At 44.6% G+C, this 19,861-nt stretch overlaps 3 protein-coding genes across 3 annotated transcripts in view; 1 reads left to right on the plus strand and 2 right to left on the minus strand.

Annotated features, from left to right (window-relative positions):
- LOC126558780 (transcription initiation factor TFIID subunit 9) overlaps window positions 1-19,861 on the minus strand; it is a 406,967-nt gene that overhangs the window by 306,383 nt on the left and 80,723 nt on the right. The window lies entirely within an intron of this gene.
- The window catches only part of LOC126559666 (uncharacterized), a 53,295-nt gene continuing 37,521 nt past the window's right edge, over window positions 4,088-19,861 (minus strand). The window contains exons 2-12 of the mRNA XM_050215837.1: window positions 14,011-14,146; window positions 12,354-13,942; window positions 11,935-12,250; window positions 11,163-11,606; window positions 9,722-9,901; window positions 9,364-9,627; window positions 8,641-8,937; window positions 8,160-8,472; window positions 4,707-4,935; window positions 4,235-4,637; window positions 4,088-4,154 (exon numbers count right to left, since the gene is read on the minus strand). Coding sequence (XP_050071794.1) covers window positions 4,094-4,154; window positions 4,235-4,637; window positions 4,707-4,935; window positions 8,160-8,472; window positions 8,641-8,937; window positions 9,364-9,627; window positions 9,722-9,901; window positions 11,163-11,606; window positions 11,935-12,250; window positions 12,354-13,942; window positions 14,011-14,146 — 4,232 coding nt within the window. The 3' untranslated portion in view covers window positions 4,088-4,093. The remainder of the gene's footprint in view (window positions 4,155-4,234; window positions 4,638-4,706; window positions 4,936-8,159; window positions 8,473-8,640; window positions 8,938-9,363; window positions 9,628-9,721; window positions 9,902-11,162; window positions 11,607-11,934; window positions 12,251-12,353; window positions 13,943-14,010; window positions 14,147-19,861) is intronic.
- LOC126557884 (splicing factor 3A subunit 3) lies at window positions 14,540-16,070 on the plus strand. The gene is made up of 2 exons (XM_050213793.1): window positions 14,540-14,643; window positions 14,712-16,070. Exons 1-2 carry the CDS (start codon window positions 14,548-14,550, stop codon window positions 16,068-16,070), a joined length of 1,455 nt encoding a protein of 484 aa, XP_050069750.1. The 5' UTR covers window positions 14,540-14,547.

Consider the following 19,861-nt stretch of genomic DNA (forward strand, 5'->3'; position numbering starts at 1 on the left):
GTGGCATCAGTCTTCAGCCGGCAGCACTCGGGTTTAAACCCCATTTGAACTGTTTTTCAGTAGTGTGAGGGACTGATTATCCAATTATTTGGTAATTCCAGTAAGCAGCAATTAAGATAATATTGTTGGCGTGATCTAGATAGAAGGTTGTTAAGCCAAAAAGAATAAGAAGATCGATTTTGTTTCATAAATTTTGTTCTTGTATGTAAAAAAACGGTGTCAAAACGGTGAAGCTATTAAAAATTTAGAGAAATAGCTTGACGAGTCTGTCGTCAGAGGAATAAGCAGTGGCGGATTAACCTATGGGTGGAGCTGGCGGTCACCAGGGGCCTCCCCGGCCATAGAACCTCTTTAGTCTTAGAATTAAACCCTTTCCCTCCCCGACAGAGAAGTTATAACGAGCATGCGCCTCGTCTATGATCCTCCTAGGGCCTTATTAGAGTGTTTCGTATAAGGCTTCCGATTGCACGACGAAGATCGACAGGTTCTTAAGTATTTCTATAGCACTCCCTCTGGACGAAGGTTCGGAGGGGGCACGGCCCAATCGTACCTAAAATGAGCGAGTTATCGTCGATTTTCCACGGGAATGTTTTGATTTTACCCCAGTAATTGGGCGAGGGGGTGGTGGGATCGGGTTGAGGTGTTCTACAAAAAGTTGAGCGGTCCAAAGACTCAGCTAACGGTACGCGGAACATCCCGATCGGTCAAGGAATGGCCGAGTTATCATCGATTTTCCACGGGAATGTTTTGGTTTTTCCGCAATAACTGGGCGAGGGGGTGGTGGGATCGGGTTGAGGTGTTCTACAAAAAGTTGAGCGGTCCAAAGACTCAGCTAACGGTACGCAGAACATCCCGATCGGTCAAGGAATGGCCGAGTTATCATCGATTTTCCACGGGAATGTTTTGGTTTTTCCGCAATAACTGGGCGAGGGGGTGGTGGGATCGGGTTGAGGTGTTCAACAAAAAGTGGCGCGGTCTAAAGACTCAGCTAACGGTACGCGGAACATCCCGATCGGTCAAGGAATGGCCGGGTTATCACCGATTTTCCACGGGAATGTTTTGGGTTTTCCGCAATAACTGGGCGGGGGGAGGTGGGATCGGGTTGAGGTGTTCTACAAAAAGTTGAGCGGTCCAAAGACTCAGCTAACGGTACGCGGAACATCCCGATCGGTCAAGGAATGGCCGAGTTATAATCGATTTTCCACGGGAATGCTGCTTTTGGAATTTTCCGGAAGTTGTTGGAAAATCTCCCTTATTCCCCTTCGATATTGAAAATCACGTTGAGGAGATCTTTTAAAAAGATTTTAAGGAAAGAAACAAAAATGGGACGAAATTACTTAAAATTGAAGACAAAGTTTGAATTGGGCCGGAAAATATTTGTCTTGTCGGAAAAAAATTATTTTCCAATCCGTTTTTAAATCTTCCATTTGCTACCTCTTCGGAATCATGCTCTCCTGTTACTCCTGGTTGAATTTTGCCGCATCGAAATTGGCCAGATTTCAGCCGAAAATCTGCCACCGGGAGCAACTTGTAGTAACAGGAGAGCATTCATTCGAGGAGGTAGCTCAGATCGACCGATAAATCGAAAATTCGATCTTAAATTCCAAAGTCGATTTTAAAGTTGCGGTGGAACTTTTAATTTGGAAATCAACTTTTAAATTTGACTTTGGATTTTAAGATTGGATTTTCGATTTTTCGATTGATACCAGCTACCTCCACGAAAGCATGCTCTCCTGTTACTACAAGTCGCTCCCGGTGGCAGATTTTCGGCCGAAATCTGGCCAATTTCGATGCGGCAAAATTCAACCAGGAGTAACAGGAAAGCATGATTCCGAAGAGGTTACAAATGGAAGATTTAAAAACGGATTGGAAAATAATTTTTTTCCGACAAGACAAATATTTTCCGGCACAATGTTAACTTTTTCTTCAATTTTTAGTAATTTCCTCTAGTTTTTATTTCTTTCCTTAAAAATCCGTTTAAAAGACCTCCGCAACTTATTTTTTAATATTAAACGGAATTAGGGAAGATTTTCCTTAAACTGACGGAAAATTCTGCCAGGAGCATTCCCGTGGAAAATCGGCGATAACTCGGCCATTCCTTGACCGATCGGGATTTTCCACAAACTGTTGGATGAGTCTTTGGACCACTCAATTTTTTGTAGAACACCTCAACCTGATCCCACCACCCCCTCGCCCAGTTATTGTGGAAAAACCAAAACATTCCCGTGGAAAATCGATGATAACTCGGCCATTCCTTGACCGATCGGGATGTTCTGCGTACCGTTAGCTGAGTCTTTGGACCGCTCAACTTTTTGTAGAACACCTCAACCCGATTCCACCACCCCGTCGCCCAGTTATTGTGGAAAAACCAAAACATTCCCGTGGAAAATCGGTGATAACTCAGTCATTCCTTGACCGATCGGGATGTTCCGCGTACGGTTAGCTGAGTCTTTGGACCGCTCAACTTTTTGTAGAACACCTCAACCCGATCCCACCACCCCCTCACCCAGTTATTGCGGAAAAACCAAAACATTCCCGTGGAAAATCGGTGATAACTCGGCCATTCCTTGACCGATCGGGATGTTCCGCATACCTTTCGCTGAGTCTGTGGATCGCGCCACTTTTTGTAGAACACCTCAACTCGATTCCACCACCCCCCGCCCAGTTATTGCGGAAAAACCAAAACATTCCCGTGGAAAATCGATGATAACTCGGCCATTCCTTGACCGATCGGGATGTTCCGCAAACTTTTGGATGAGTCTTTGGATCGCGCCACTTTTTGTAGAACACCTCAACCCGATCCCACCTCCCCCCGCCCAGTTATTGCGGAAAAACCAAAACAATCCCGTGGAAAACCGATGATAACTCGACCATTCCTTGGCCGATCGGGATTTTCCGCAAACTTTTGGATGAGTCTTTGGATCGCGCCACTTTTTGTAGAACACCTCAACCCGATACTACCACCCCCTCGCCCAGTTATAATACGAAAATGGGGTTTTCAGCTGAAATTAGGCGATAATTCGCTCATTTATGGTACGATCAAGGCGTTCAGCCACCGACACCGTTGGATGGGTATTTGAGCCGCGCATCTTTTTGTGCAACACTCCACCTCGGTACATCCACATCCGCCCAGTTATTCCACGAAAAAATGTTTTCCTTCAATAACGTGGCGGAAACTGTAATAATGTTAGTGTAACTTACCTGGAGTTTTTTGGACTCCCTCATCCCATGGAAAATCTCGGAACCCGCTTAGGTGCAAAATTTACTTGTACTTATCGGAGATACAAGATCGGAATATTTTGAACATTTTCAAGCGATCTAGTTGAAGCGAAACAGAACGCTTACTCTATTTGTTTCTCTCTCTCTCTCTCTCTCTCTCTCTCTCTTTCTCTTTCTCTCTCTCTCTCTATCTCTCTCTCTCCCTCTCTCTGTTCGCCGTTTGCGCGACAGGGTTCAATCAACACGTCCGACACGTGTGATTGCGGAAATCAGCAGCGAATCGAGCGTGTAATGATAATTGCACCAATAAACTGACACACCATGTCATTATTGGCTTGCGAACGATCGCGGGAGCGTGTATCATACGTACAAATTGAAATTCATGCAAAAGTGTTATGCTGGCCATAAGCGAGTGCTCGTACCTTTTGCTACATTCTTCATTTAAAGTTCATCAACGGGATGGAGGGAGAGTTGGTGATGCAGAAAATTATATCATTATTTAGATTCCATTTATATGCTGCCCCATGGAAAGATGGTTCGCGGATGAACTGTTATGAAACTGGTAATGAGATATTGAGCAAACTGTAATGGGACGCTTATGATGCTTGTGATGAGACACTACTTAAACTTTGACTATTTGTGATCATTAAAATCCTTTCAAAGAAACCGTGATGCACATTACTCAACATTCGAGCAATCTTCTATGTTTTTATTGAATAGTTTTGCTTTGCTTTCAAATTTATATTTCATTTCTACATTTCTTATAGCCTAAGAATTACTGCGTAATAGTGACTTGGTTCTGGAAATTACTTGTTCCCTGTCCGTCTTACTGCTGCTATGCAGCCTGCCAACGCAATTTAATGCCGATCTTCCATTACTCCCGTGTGTTTAGGGATGATCGAAGCATTTCGTACGCCGACTTGGACGCTTCAGTTCTGTAAAGAGAGAAAGCAGAGTGATGATGATTTCCACAAGAATCTCAAGAATCATACCATCTATGGTCACACACGCTTACCGCAGTGAAACGATCGGTCTTAGAGCGTTCCGAATGTTGTGGTATACGAGCGGGTTCATCAGCTCCTGTTTGTGCAGCAAATCACGTAACGTGTCCGTACCGTCAGCACCCGAGGCGAAGCACGTGGTTCGGCTCGGTATACCCTGAGCAGTGGCAAACTCTACGAACGTTTTTTCCCGCAAAAACAGTAACGGCCGGATGATTCGCACATCGCCCTCGAGAGACTTCGATGCTTCGTTGGAACGCTGTACGGCTTGCAGTGCACAAAGCTCCCCTCGGTAAAACAAAGAAGAAAGGAACCGATCGGCCAACTTGTCTAACGTACTGGCCATAGCTAACACGTTGTATTGCCGGGATCGCGCGTGACGCATAAGCTGATCACTTAACGACTCATTTGTAGATGCTGGAGAAGTAAAGCCTCGCATTAATCACAAAATTTACAGTATTGCGTGCAACCTAGGATGAATGGTACCTTGCGGCTCGTAGAAGTACGTCACACCGAGCTCCTTCAGGTACAGCATTAAAGTGCGTGGATCAACTTCACAGTCACCACCCACCGTGACAGCGGCCAGTTCAACCTTTAGCTGACGCGTTTGGCAAAACTGACGCAGGAGATGTAGCAAACACATGGAAGAGCTACTACCGGACAGACACACCAGGACACGATCCCCTTCCTGTAGCATATGGTACTCGTCTAGTGCCTGTTGTGGGAAGGTGGCAGAACAAACAGTGTGCACAAAACAATTATAACCATGCTCTAACGATCTGACCTGTTTCTGACTCGTGCAATTGCATACCGGCGATGTCCAGACATACCGTCTAGCGTTTGTAATCGTGCACTGGTTAATGAGCGGTACGAATGGTTCTTAGCCGGGTCTCGTCCGTCGCGATCCAATTACCGACGTCTTTGCGTGCGTGTGTTAAGTGAGGAAAAGTTTCTCAAGGATACGAGTTGATGGTTGTTAGGAGCGCAAGAAATGGGTTGGGTGCTGCTAAGCTTAGTAGTTGCGTTGTTACAGAACAGTGGTGAATATTCTGTCAAATTTACATGCGTCATTTTTTATCAATAGCTTTGATAAAAAAATGAAGTAACTGTAAAAGAAACATCTCGAGTCTTAAACGATCCACAATACACGTAGTCAAATGCCATTATAAAAATCTAAGCTTGCCTAATATTCAACAAATTTGTGATAGTAAATAAGAGGTTGTACCCCATTCCAGACAACCGTCTAATTTATCCGCTTCAAGAAATCCTATTGCACAATCCCTACAACATTCTGATTAAATGAATGTTTATTTTTCTTCTTTCTATCGGTGTAAATGATTTTTTTTCAATGCAAAGTAATTTTCAAGTTATAGTGTTTCAAATCTTGCATGACTATTTTATGATAAATTTAAAAGACTCAAAAAATAATTGTTGAAGTGCTTTACAAAATTTTCTCCTTAAAATGCTTCTTATGGATGATATTATGTAATTATAGTCCTCGAGCCTCATGTAACTATACTCGGATTTTTTTACATTATTACATTATTTACTTACTTTAATTGTGTTTTCTACTTATTTTGTTTTTATCGAAAAAACATGTCAAATTTGACGTATCATAACTTGAAAATTACCAGAAATTATGGCAATACATTTACACAAAAGGAAAGAAGAAGCGTTGAACTACCTTTCAGCAGAATGTTGCATAGATTTTGAACTACTCTATAAAAAGTTATATGCTTTCAAAGCTGCCGGCTGGATAGCCCAGTTGTTAAGAATATGAAGTTTTCCCGGTTGCCCGTGACAGGGTTAAGAACCCTGCATTTTCCACGACTAGAGCGCCAATCAAGCACAAGGGTGGGCAATCAACGAAGCTGTCCCACATGACCTGTACGTTAGCGTCATCTATGAATCAGGTTTAGAACTATTGTGAAGAATTTCAAATGCAACGTTCGAAACCGTTAGTACTACGATTCTCTCACATTCTCTGAATGTTTCTGTTTCAGAGATGAAAAACGGTCCGTTCATCAAGGTTTTGTTAAATTTTACAATTAGAAAGAGTAATCAATTCTACAGAAAGACAGCCAGATACGGTAAGGCAGATAATGGAAGCCCTCAATGATATGCAAAACCCAATCCGAAGAAAAGAAAGCGTTAATTTTGAAAAGAGCATGAAAAAAGTCTTGTGCAACTGTGTAAATAGTTACAAGGCTTTCGCGTTTTTTAGGAAAGCTGAAGAAAAAAATCAATTTATCATACCCGTACCAGCAAATATTGACCGTTTTGTAGAAATATACTAGGCTACATTCAGTTTTTAACTGAAAATTGTTCATTATCATTAATAATACCACTGCTCCTTGCCTAACTATAAAAGCTGGACTGCCTGTCACGCATTTTCGGGTTGAAAGTGGAAATTATTAAAGCCGGCAAAAAGGGCATTTCATTTAACTTGTTGAGAAATATATATGTATTTATCTCTATCACTCTATCTTATTTGCGTTCTTCGCTTATATCACACCCGGTTCGTGATTTAGCCTGTCAAACGATGGCGCACGCTGCATGAATAATGATTACACTTCCCATTTAAACATTCTAACTATCGATGCACAATTTATATTCATATTCATCTTTACTTTCCCTCACTTATGTCACTGAACATGTTTAAGGTACACAGGATATACATTATTATCAAAAGCTTTCAAACTCTCTTTCACAGCTAAAAACTGTTTCACAAACATTGGCGACAGATAAATATACCATACATACTTTAGTTACAATTACAAACAGGGGAGCAGGGGTTGGAAATACGATTTTTATATAGCGCACGCTTAACTAAATAGTAAATACAGCAAACGACGATGCTCTAGAGGCTAGGGTTAGCAGATATTACACCAGGCTCCGGAAAGAAAGTAGTTTCAGTAGTGTATCCCTGACTTAAAAACTTCCTTCTGGCATCTTCTTCTTTATACTTTAAACATTTCGGCCAACTTCACGATCATCTGTATTTCCATCATGTTTTGCATCGTTCAACGGCAACAACATAAAAATTTCAAATTGCACGGCAGGAATAAGAGAAAAAAAGAAGAACAAAGGTACATTTAAAACAATCTTCAATTCAAGAGCATGGCAAAACACGAAAATAATGAACTTGTCACGTGCTCACGACGAATTGCAAAACATAACAAAAGATAAAAACAAACAAGTAAACTAACAACACTAACAAAAAAATCCTTTCGTAAAACGTGATCCAAATGAAGAGAACGCCACTAAATGTTAGGCTTAACTCAGGATGAACCAGCGCGCACAGCATAATAACGGAACGATTTAACGAATGATGGCCAGAATTTGATACTTTCCTGATGAACTTTTCCTGCAAATCTCTCTCTCTCTCTCTCTCTCTCCCTCTCACCATTTCTTTTACACAAAAAATAATGATTAACGTAGTGTTAGTAGATAATTTTTAAAAATTGTTACATGAGTTAGTAATGCATTCAGCTTGCCGCCGGAGCGCGCGTTATATGAAATGACTCTCCTACAGCTGCTGCTACTTCCATTAACGATTCCTTGCCGTCTGTGTGTGCTTCAACGAAAGCATGCAGTTAAGTAACGTCCGTTCTACCAAGCCAATCCTACCCAGAACTACAATCTGTTAGTTTTTGGTTGCATTTACCACCCGGGGCAGAGACCGCTCACATGGACGGCATGCACCACCCAGAGCTGATATGGTTATTAAAATGATCCTTTTTGTGTCGGTTAAATCGGTCGGAAGGTCGTCAACGTTCGTGCAGAACATAGTCACACTAATGCGCGCCCGATATATGTTAAATGCATTCGCACATGTGCTTGCATGCACGTGTATACACGACAGCGCCAAACGGAACGAATGAAGCGTGCAAGTAAAAGTTGGCAGTAAACAAAAAAAGCACAAAATTAATCGTTAACCTCAGCTGCCTGCTTCCAGATGTCCTTCGGCATCTGGTGCCACTGGATGGTGGTGCTGCTGGTACTACTACCGGTTACCGATGTTACGCACGGTGGTTGAACGATCGGAACACTATCACCCGACGGCGTACGGTTGAGGACGTGTTGCTGTCGGGCCAGTGGACTCTTGCCAACGGTGTTACTGACCACCGGAGCGGTATTACTACCGTCCAATGTTTCAACGATCGACCCACCCGACGGTTCCGATATGAGTCGACGGGGTGGGATGATGGGTTTGCTAGAACTGTCCACATCGGCCGAGACTGTGCGTATTCTGTTGGACAAAAAAAGAGAGGAACATCATTAAAATTGTAATTTATTTCACTGGTAATTTTGTCCATTAATAAAAGCAAACTAATCCCCCATTCTTTTCCAACATTATACCGCAAAATACCGCAATGTGAAACCCCCGAATGTTAGCGAATGTTAGCACGGCCCTTACCTATCGTTGCCGGACGTTCTGCCCACCCGGACACGGTTACTCTCGTCCGCTGCATCGCAAAAATTCATATTGATGCCGGAATCCTGCGAGGACATGGTCGACCGTGGATCAAAGCTCTTGGCAATAGCGCTCACGTAGTGTAACGGTGGCCCCATCATGCCCATATGTTCCGGGCTGGCCGCCGAGCTTGGTCTCGGGAACGATTCCGACCGATGCTTGCCCTGATCGTTGTCAGCCGACCGGGGCCGATGAATTTTTGCATCCGGCGTTATATCGCTGTACCGTTGCTTGATCAGGCTAGATTAAGTGCGTTCAAAGCATGTGGATGGATGGTGGCATGGATGAAGGGATTATGATGTGTGGTTTATGGCAAAGCGTTGGATGCGCACCGTTGAAGGACAACACGTACGTAAATGTAACGACACACAGTAACGGAGCGAAAGAGAGAAAGAGAAAAAGAGACAAAAAGAAAGAGAGAACGAGGAAGGCTCCCGTTAGCGATCGGTGGGTAAACTAGCCTACGGCGTAGGGGTTTTTTTTTTCATAGAGCATAGGGGAGCTAGGTTAGGGAGAACTAGCGCCAGCGTACCAGCGACAACAACCCAAAACGAGACATCATTCGTACAAAAGTAACAAATAATAGCACTAAAACAAAATCACACAAACACACACTACTTAAACATAAGAGAGAAAAATAATCCTTCCAGCCAGAACGACAATTACAGTTTGTGTCCTCCGAATGCTGCATGGGATTGTGATGGATGGTTTCCAGTCCCGTTGTTGTTGTTGTTTTTGCTCAATATATCCGGGGGTGAGTTTTTGCGCGAACTAAGAAATCCTTCCGGTGAAATGATTTCATCCACCGCATTTACAACATCTCGTATCTCTGACTTCACCTCGTTCGTCATCTCTTTGCTAAACTCGCGCAAATAGTCCACCACGTCACTCGTTGATATGGAATCGCGTTTGTTTTCCACCGGTAGATGGCTGAAATAGTAAAACAAGGAACGTTTTTTAGCACATTCTGGTGGCCACGTATAATGCAAGCTGGCTCACAAATATCTGGTAGTTTTTGACATACCTTAATTGTCCGAGCGAATTAAAGTTCACCAAGCTGCTCATCTCGATACTATCGGTACTCTCAAGAACGTCCTCAACTTTGCTGATCACCTCCCGTATCTCGGACTTGATTTCGGTCGCCAACTCTTTCGTCATCTCCTTCACGTACGCCTGGATATCTTCCGTACTTTCGCTACAGCTGCTAAAAGAAGAGTGGAAACAGGTTTATTAGTACCGATACGGAATGTCTCTTAATTTGTAGTAAAATGTATTGTGATATCATGGTTCGGAGAGTACGATATCGAAGCGTCGGGAGGATGGTTAAGCACATCGGCATGATTAAAAAAGAGCGAGAGAAGCCAGGCAAAAAAATATGGTGGAGAAACACATAAAACGACGCTCACATGCAGTACAATTCAAAATAAAGTCATACAAGCAATAATTTAAATGGAAATTGTTAGAGTAACGTATGCATTGAAAAAAGTGACAAATATGTTAGGATTTTTCATACGCCTCCTCTGTCACCTGGTAGTCGGTCCACCGGTCAGTGGTACAAGTATACTAATTGACTCACATACCGTTAAAATTTGAGAGCTTTATATCTTCCCCTCAGTCGGATACGATCGGGCAAATATCTATCAGATTCTGGTAGCGGGGATCTGGCCATTCGACCATTTTAAGCCCCTGGAACATTCAACTGAAGCTGCTGTTCACATTCAATGTAAAGGACTCATAATAGCCTTCCAATAGTTGCCACATGCATTAAAAAGTACCAAAAAGAGAGGGTGAAATGGTGTCGTTATCGACTCGAAGCGAGCGCTACAAAAAAGGAGCGTTTGGGGCGATTCTGTGGAATCCCAAGTAACCAACCTAAGTGTGCCCCTCTGTGCCGTGCGATCGCAATTTTCTAGATCAAATTAAAGGGAGGACAGTCTATTTAAATAATTGCAAAAGTCAGTCTGTCAAAGTCAGGGACGGATTGATGCAATTGGCGACGTTTTAACAGAAAAAGTGCAACAAAATATTATATTTGACATTTGTGACTTAAGTGCCGAAAAAAAAAACTAAACGACGACGAGGCAAAGATTGGATATTTTTGTCTTAAATTAAAGATTCATTAAAGGAAGAAAACAATGTAATTTGATTAGGTTACAGTATCTTTTACCATATAAGTTGACACTCCATCGGAAAAATGTCGCCTTTTTTAATGCATACGTTACGTCAAGTTATTCTCCGGCGAATACGGTACAATCGAAATAAATATTTCAATAATTCCAAGTGGAATTGGAAGAAATTATGCACAAAAAACAACTATTACATGCATTAATCCGAAAAGCCGAGCATGATGCAGCGATGGAGCAAAAACGAGGAAACATAATATGAGGTAAAGGGAATGCAAAAAAAAAACAAAAACGGAATGCGATGAAACACCGGGATCGACGTAACAGCACTTCGGTTCTAACCTTCCCATATGCGACCGTAGATTAGGAAGGCTCGGTGTCGGCGAACCCACCACCGTCGTCCCTGGCCGTGGTGGGCTTTCGTTGTGCTGCAGGCTAACATCGGTCTGGCTGCTGCACGAGCAGGATCGTTGCTTCGGAAGTCGGCCCGCCATCGAAGGGAACGGAATCGGTGCTGTAGCCGCTACCGACAGCGGGCGGCGTAACGGTGGTCGCTGCTGTGATGACGGTGCCGGCATTGACTGTTGCGTTTGATAGGCGCGTTGTTGTACGGCGAATGGTAGATGTTGATGAGGTTCTACCAGCCCAAGGCTTGCCCGTGTCTGAGGTCCTAGTGTGTGGAGATTTGTACTTCCGGTGCTAACCGGATTGGTGTCATGTCGATCGGTACTGTTACGGCTACTGCTGATGTGTGCGCGATAGCTGGCTGCTCCCCAACTGTGACATCTGTGCGTTAATCCCAATGCAGCATGCGCGGGATACCATGTTGGAACGAAAATGTTAATCTATTATATCCCGTCGGTGTAGCTAAAGATTGAGAAATGATTGCTGTGTTCCCTACTACTAAACAAAAACTCTCAGATGGTACACGGAAACAATCATATTGTGAGGGGTAACCTAACCGATCTGATCGAATCACGTGCGCAAGGCGAGCATATTAATTGCAGGCTGATTCGCGCAGCACGAAACACGATCTTAATTCTTGGATTAGTCAGGCATACGGGCACATGCTCAACATGTCGTCAATCAGGACGATCAACGATGATTTTCTTACCTGTTACGGCTGACATTCATATCGCGTCCGATGGGACTTCCAGCTGGGACAATTCCGGCTGAAGTACTAACATGTCCCGTTGCAATTGGTGAAGGGTTGAGTAACGTCGTGACTTCACCTCCAACCGAAAATCTCACCATCGGCGGCGATGAGGTCGGTGTGGGACTGTGCGATTGACAGGGAGAGGATGAGTTCTGACGACGATTCGATATCTGCAGCGGAGATGCTGGCAAACTACGACTTTTGAACCGTTTAATATCCAGCGCCGAAAGGCTATGGTGTCGATGAATTAACATCAGCGACGAATTCTCAGGTACTACAGGTACATGGTGTGTGTGCGTGTGAAGAAAAAAATAGAATAGGAAAATACTGCTGAGTACTACTGGCGCTTGCAGAGAGGCTGACGCTACTCTACTTACTTCTAGTAGGATCGAAGGGTACTGTATTTTTTACATTATGTGAATGACCTAGTAACAGTTCGTGCGCTTCCCCGGACAGCATGTACCAGCGCAGCTTCTCCATTGCCACATTCGGTAGCTTCAGCACAATTTCCTCCGTGGTGGACCGTTGAGCCATTTTGCGTGCCCGATTAAACAGATTTCTTGCCGTCTGCAAACAGTCCGAATAGTTTTGTGGAAAGGAACCCGGTCCAGAGATGCGCCGATCCGAGAACAACATTTTGCCGTCAATGTACCGGATGGCACCTAGCCATTTCCGTTCCTTTGCGAGCGAATTTGAATGGTGTCGCCATTCGCCAGAACGTTCATCCACTTCGTACTGTGGTAGCAGCTTCCACGCTTCGGTAGCCACCATTTTAAGTGCTTCCAGTATGAAAGCTACTTCCGCTTCCGGCATAAAGAATGGAAACGTGATACGCGTATATCCCGGATGCAGACAGCCCGCGCTCAGCGACTCATCGTTCAGCAGCTTTTCGTACTCTACCATCAGCTGGGGATTGATGCCGAGTGAATCGCCGACCATATTGTCGGCCGTTGCCTGTATGCCGAACACATCGTTCAGCACAGCCACCACGAACCGGTGGTGCAGGAAAGCGCCCCTAGGATGCCGAACCATGAAGCAAAGCGTGGTAAGACGCTTTGCCGTGGTGCATGGCGGTCCGAGCAGTGCAATCTCCGGAATGGTGCGCACGTGAGCCAACATTTGCTTGCACGTTTTTTCCATGCGGCCCATGATCGCCTGCGAACCGAGCGACTCTTTCAGCTGCAGCACGAGTCCTGCCCGTACGGCACCGACAACCCCGACCGAGTCGGTCAGGAAGGAGGTACTGTGTTCGATTAGTCTACGCTTAATGACTAGCACACCCGGCGCCTGCACACCACCGACCAACCGATTGCAGTGGAAAAAGATGGCATCCTTCTGCGCACCGGGCAGTATCGGATTGGTGCTGATCGGTGCACACGAAGCCGCCATTGAATGGTCCCAAATGGAGAGTGCATCGTATTGGTGTAGCAGAATCGTCGTGGCTACATCATCCGCCAGAATGCCTGTCAGCCGGGACGCACCGGAAAACAGACCTACCATCTTTCGACGTGACTCTGAGTAGTGCTGCAACCGTTTCTCCAAATCGACCAAATCCAGGAATCCCTCATGATTTTTTATAATACGCTCAATCTGCCAACCGGCATCGATCCACGAGCGTAGGTTAGATACCGGTTCCGAGGTGCTTACAAATAGCACTGGTGGCGCTGTTGATAGGCTCTGATGGGACTGGCTAATGTCTACCACGCTGTCCGATAGGGCGGAAGTATTGGAGAAACTATTGTTTCTAACTGTGGTGCCTAACTGAAGTGATTGTTGGTGCAATGCGCTTAGGGAAATGTTGCTAATGGCACTGTGAGAATTGTTGTGAAACTGGGAAGTGCTAAGGTCGCACACATTAGGATTCGATAGCAGATAGCACAAACGTTCGGCGGGATTATCACAGAAAACGATCTCATCTTCACCATTGGCACCGACAGCTGCACGCACTAGGTCTCGGGCTTCATTGCTGTTGAATGGGATTATCGTTTTAATGCGTTAAACAAAAACACATATGCGGAAGGCAGGTTTACTTACTCATACAAATGTGACTGCAGGCCAGTAACGGCTGATATGCAGCTGATATCACCAAATGCCGGCAAAACTTCCTTATTTATATAATCTTCTAAAAACTGCAACGAACGTCCAGACGAAGCATAATCGGCATACACCACTGTAAATAAAAAAAAAAAACGATAGAAACATATGAATACGATAATTTTGTACTTGGATCTAAAGATGTAGGTCCTACATGCGATGATTTTGATTTTAAATTGAATTGTTCTGCAGCTACGATTCTCATTTTCACAGCTAGATGGCGCACTGCGCCCACCGCCATCTTGTTTCGAACACGGAATGAAACGTCATTCTTCGGTTTGCTTCGGACGCATGCGATTCGCTGTGCGTGTTCAGTTCTTGACCAAATGTCAGAGCGTATTGTTTTTCCCTATGCAGTGCGTTTTCACCAACAGCAGATAGCCGCTCATTTTTGCGAGTTTTCGGCAGTTTTCCCGTGTTTTTCATTCATTTTCGGCGGGTAACGTGTTACCGGTGCACTGCAGAAGACGAATCGAAATGGAAACCATCTTTGAAATACAGCGCCGTTTGCATGAAGAATGCGACCGCTTGGTGATGGCCATGTCGGAGGAGCTGATGATTCCAAAGAAGACGGTAAGAGCGTGATTAGTCAGATAAAGGTGATAAAACCTCTAATGCTGCATTGTGTAATCCATAAACAGACAAAGGAGAAAGTGCTGGCAGATCATAGGATAAAAATCTATCTCGAGCGGTACCAAACATGCTCGAAATCGCTGCTCGAGCTGTACCAAGACAAGGATGGCGAGCGGAAGCAGGAAATCACAAACATGAGTGTGAACGAGTTCAAAGAGTTTTACAGTCAATTTAACGGATTGATCGAATTCCATTCCAACCATGGCAATAACGTGGCCGTGCCGGCATCAATCGAGTTCGACAAGCTGAAGGAGCAACTGAACGATCCGGCCTACCTTGCCGAGGTGGTGAAATTCAGTGACGTCGAAAACTACGGCCAGTATCTGGATCTGCACGAGTGTTACGATAACTTCGTGAATCTTAAAGGCATCGACAAGATCGATTACATTACGTATCTGTCGGAGTTTAACAAGTTTGCCGACATTCCCCGTAAACAAAAGAACCTGAAGTACAAAGGCTACCTGCAGCTGCTGCACGATTATCTGTTCTCGTTCATTACCCGCAGCAGACCGCTGTTCTTTGAGCTGGAACATACGGTGAAGCGCAATGAGCTGCAGTTCGAAGATATGTGGAAGAATGGCATCGTGCCGGGATGGGAAAAGGTGCGCGATGTTGATGACGATGCGCTGATCAACCTGAACGAGTTTGGCAAGTGGGAAGATCTAACGTATCTTGGGCTGGATCGGCTGAAGGCCGCCCTGCAGGCGCTCGGTATGAAATGTGGCGGCACGCTAGAGGAGCGTGCGCAACGCCTGTTCGCCTCGAAGGACGACAAAAATCAAGAAAACGAACGCAAACGGATGATGAACCTTAACAAGGAGAAGGATATCGCGCTGTTGGAGTACAAGATAGCGAAGCTGGCGGAACTGGTGGACGATCAGATTTATGAGACAAAAATCAACCTGCAGCGCAAGCAGGCCCGCTACACGCTGGACGAAAGTGACGAGGACAGCATGGATGAGGTGGAGTCGGATGATGATGATGGCATTCCGTACAATCCGAAGAATTTGCCGCTCGGGTACGATGGCAAACCGATCCCGTACTGGCTGTACAAGCTGCACCAGTTACACTTTACGTACGAGTGTGAAATCTGTGGCAACTACAAGTACAACGGGCCGAAAGCGTTCCAGAACCACTTCTCCGAGTGGCGGCACGCGCACGGTATGCGATGCTTGGGCATCCCGAACACGGCACACTTTGCCAACATTACGAAAATCGAAGACGCTCTGGTACTGTGGGATAAGGTGAAGGAGCAAACATTCTCCAAGATGTGGGTGCCGGCGAACGAGGAAGAGTTTGAAGATTCACGCGGAAACATTCTCAGCAAGAAGGTGTATCTTGATCTGCAAAAGCAGGGTTTGCTGTAGATAAAGAAGGTTGGACACGGCTGTTCGGTAAAAAAAAAAAAGATACTAAAAAAGAACTCTTATCTCTCCGCCTGTGCTGGCGCCAGCGAAACGATCCCAATCGTGTAATCCAAGCACGGTGTTTACGTTTCGAGTACCCGTTTCGTAATTTGCATCCAAAGGTGGTCTGCTACTGCTGCTGCTGTTTGCTGCCATGAAAGCGCGGCATTTACATACCGACAAACGAGAGAGTGTGTGTGTGTGTGTGTTTATGTAAGAAAGAGAGCAACATTAACGAAACTGTTCTAATTTTAAACCCCATACACGAGGAAGAAGAAGGACCGCCTGTGCAGTTTCTGTACCGATCAGCATTGCGCTGGTATTATGACTATTTGTCCGCATTTTCTTCTTAAGCTTAAGATAGAATAAATTATGATCTGGCAAATAAACTGTGTGAAATTGTGACCAACAATTTTGAAAAGCGTAAGACGCAATCTACCTGTCCAACCAGCAAATAAGACGACCCAGCTTGAAGGAGAAAGAAATATTCCACCACATTCTGACCCGAGTTGACAATGAAAAAGAAACGTGATAAACAAACCGTTTTTAAAAGCTCGTCCGCAGGTGCTAAATGTGTAATAATGAACACAAATAACAGAAATGGCTTTTTTTGCACTCTTTACTTCCGCTATCACAGCTAGCTAGCCACCCCTTCTGTCTTAGTTGTTTTGTGCGTCAACGTCTTTTTTCTTTGCACGAGAGTGTTAACAACGTGCAAAACAAGCATCGTGGTCGAGCGGTCGAACGGTTAACAGAGAAGGGTGGGTATATCAGGTGGGAATTGGTTTTGCTTAACTAATGCAATCCAACAACGCTGCCTGGTGCCTTTCAAAGCATGGCACTTTAGCTTCCCTAGGCAAACAGCAGCGTTAATTGGCCCCGAACGCCTTGCTGCTACTAGAGGGCATAAATCGATTACTTTCAAATCGCTACGATTAAGCGACACTCTTGACATTCAGAGCTCGGCAGGCAGCGACGTTTAGCGCGTGTTAGCCGGGGCTCTGCCCTGCAGGGACAAGCTTTCCACAATCCTTTTTTATCATCGCTAATGAAGACTTCACTGTTCCGCGGCGGGTGATTGTCAGAAGCGATTGTTTCGATCCAGTGTGATCATCTATTTGTCAGCGCAATTTTCCAGAAAAAAATGTCAGTACAAATTCAATCGACAGATAGACAGCTAGCTCGACAATCGAAAAATGATCCGGACGTTTCCAAAATGCAATCAAATTTAGCAAACAGTTCACATACTTTTGCTGAAAATCGCATGCTATCGATCCTCCCAATGGATCATCTCGTTACATGATCGTAACACGCAAGAGTTTGCCGGTCCAAAAAAGCAGGAGTGTATATTGCCGGTTAACATATGCGGACGTCCAAAACGGCTGTGAATTACTCCCTTCGTTTATTTACACAGTTGTCGACGACAACCATTTGCCATTCGGCCGAACGATGGCCGTGGTGAGAATTGCCATTTTGGAGCAACTGCTGAGTTTTTTGGTAAACAGAAGAAACGACGACGTGCCTTGCCTACGGATACACCACTCACCCAGAATGGAAATTTTAATTTAGCAACTCTTACCAGAGTGTTTGGTGTTCGGTTTTACGGCGTTCGTTCGTTCCCAAAGATACACACAACGCAAGTTGTTGATTTGGGAAGAGGCTCGAAACACTTACATGGCAGTGTTCTTAGTGATAGGATCTATCTGTGATGACTCAAACAGAAATATCGACACGTTAAAGTCGAATAATAATCTACTATGAGGACAATTTTCTTTACCTAACCCAGTCTATCGTATCGATGTGTAGCTAGGTGGCGTTCTTGCACCGTCTCCAGTTGCGAAGAAAAGTGCGGTATTAAATCCTATGTGAACCCGTTTCCCATAGTCTCAAATGGGAAATGGCTGCTTTATGGTTCATTATTGCAGAAGTTTCTGATCTACGTTTTGTTATGTTACGTTAAGTTTTTAAAATTTAAATTACTATTGCAACTGATATTCAATTACATACATCCTATAGTTTACAGACACCTCTGAGTTTGTATGTAAACTCTTGAATGTAGCCGGTCCAAAATCACTAGTATTTTTCCACAGAAGCCTTCACAAATCAGACTCAATTTCATTATCATATGTTTTTGATCCCATCTCTGTTTTTGCGTCGATCTCTTCTCCTGCTTAGCATATGCAGTTATTTATCCATAGCTGTCGAGGGTTCCCAAAATCACGTGACGAATGGAATGACGAAAACCAACAAAAAAAAAACGTCGTTTATGTGACCATCAGAACCAACCATGAACCAGACCAACTTAGAACAGAAGAGGAGAAACAAAAACAACTCCACAACGGCAACTTCGTTCACCGTTTTTTCGCCCATCAGAGGAATGACAAAAAATACTCTCTTGAACAAAAATAAATACGTCACCACGAAGTCAGCTAGTGAAACTTTGTGTGCCGCCGCAAAGTGTACAAAAATAACGCAAACCGGTTGACAAATCGGAACCGGTCGGATCTCACCGGGTACCATCATGCTGGGGCAATAGCAATACTCGATACGGCATGATCTGTTTGGCCTTTCAAAAATGCTAAAAAGTTGAGAGATTCGTGCCCAAAACTTAAGCGGATCAATGAAAAAAAGAGATGAATTTGTTAGGAGCAGTGTGTAGATGAAAACTTGTGCCAAAACCGTTTTATTTGAGCTCTCTTTACAAACTGGAACCGCAAAAAAATCCAATGTCACCACGCTCGAGGTCCACACATCGGCTTATCAGTACGCAAAATAAACTCCCATGCGATACACAGCACGAAAGCCGATAAAAATAGACCCAAATCCTGACGTTAGTGCGGGTTCCATTCGGTCCTAGTTCCACCCAAAAAGCTAGTGTCCTTGAACGTGCTCCTATCAGTGCAAAATATATTTTCGATTTATTGATTGATTACATGTTTTCCACTTTCTGCGCTGTGTGTCGCGATATATTGCGGTACGATTTTTAAAAGGGGGGTAGTGAGATAAGGAAGGAAAGGGAGTGCGCGGTGCGCCCAAGGCCAAATGAACCATATCAACAAGGAAGTTAATTTATTGCTACAGCGACGCGTGCAAGGAATCTCGGGCGAAATGGTAACCAACCGCACCCCATTTGGCGGGGAATTGGCAACATTCAAAACAAAAACACTCTTTGAGCGCCTCACGAGTGTACCAGACGCAACCGAACCGTTGGTAAGGTTAAGGGGAATGTCGATGCGGCAACCCCCTGTGTAGAAACCAGGGATGATGATGCTTCGAGAATCCGCCACCGCCGTATCGATCCATGATACACCGCGAAAGCGAAACAGAACGAGAAACAACACCCGGTTGAAGGACGGTCATTGTGAACGAACAACATCAACAACATGCTGCAATGTTGGTCGGGTAACGATATCGGGGGTTGTGTGCTCTGGTCCCATTCATCTGTGGCTTGGGGACTGGTTGGGTCTGCTGGCTCACAACATTACCATGTGCGCTGTTTTTCTGCCACTTCGGCTTCTGCGATGACAGATCGTGCTGCTGCTGCTACCGGCGATCGTGTACTAAGAAGAAACGTCAGAGATCCACTTCTCTATTAAATTAACGCTCTGACGTAGCGCACTAGCGACGCACGTGTTTTTCGACCGCCATTTTGCTTACTACACTACATGCGTGTGTGCGCTTTGCTGTGTCGTGGCATTTTGGGGCAAGTGCCGTTTCGAGTGTTTTGCGAGGTTTTGCTGAATGCCGGGCAT

The sequence above is a fragment of the Anopheles maculipalpis genome, chromosome 2RL (assembly GCF_943734695.1).
Source record: "Anopheles maculipalpis chromosome 2RL, idAnoMacuDA_375_x, whole genome shotgun sequence".
NCBI classification, from domain to species: domain Eukaryota; kingdom Metazoa; phylum Arthropoda; class Insecta; order Diptera; family Culicidae; genus Anopheles; species Anopheles maculipalpis.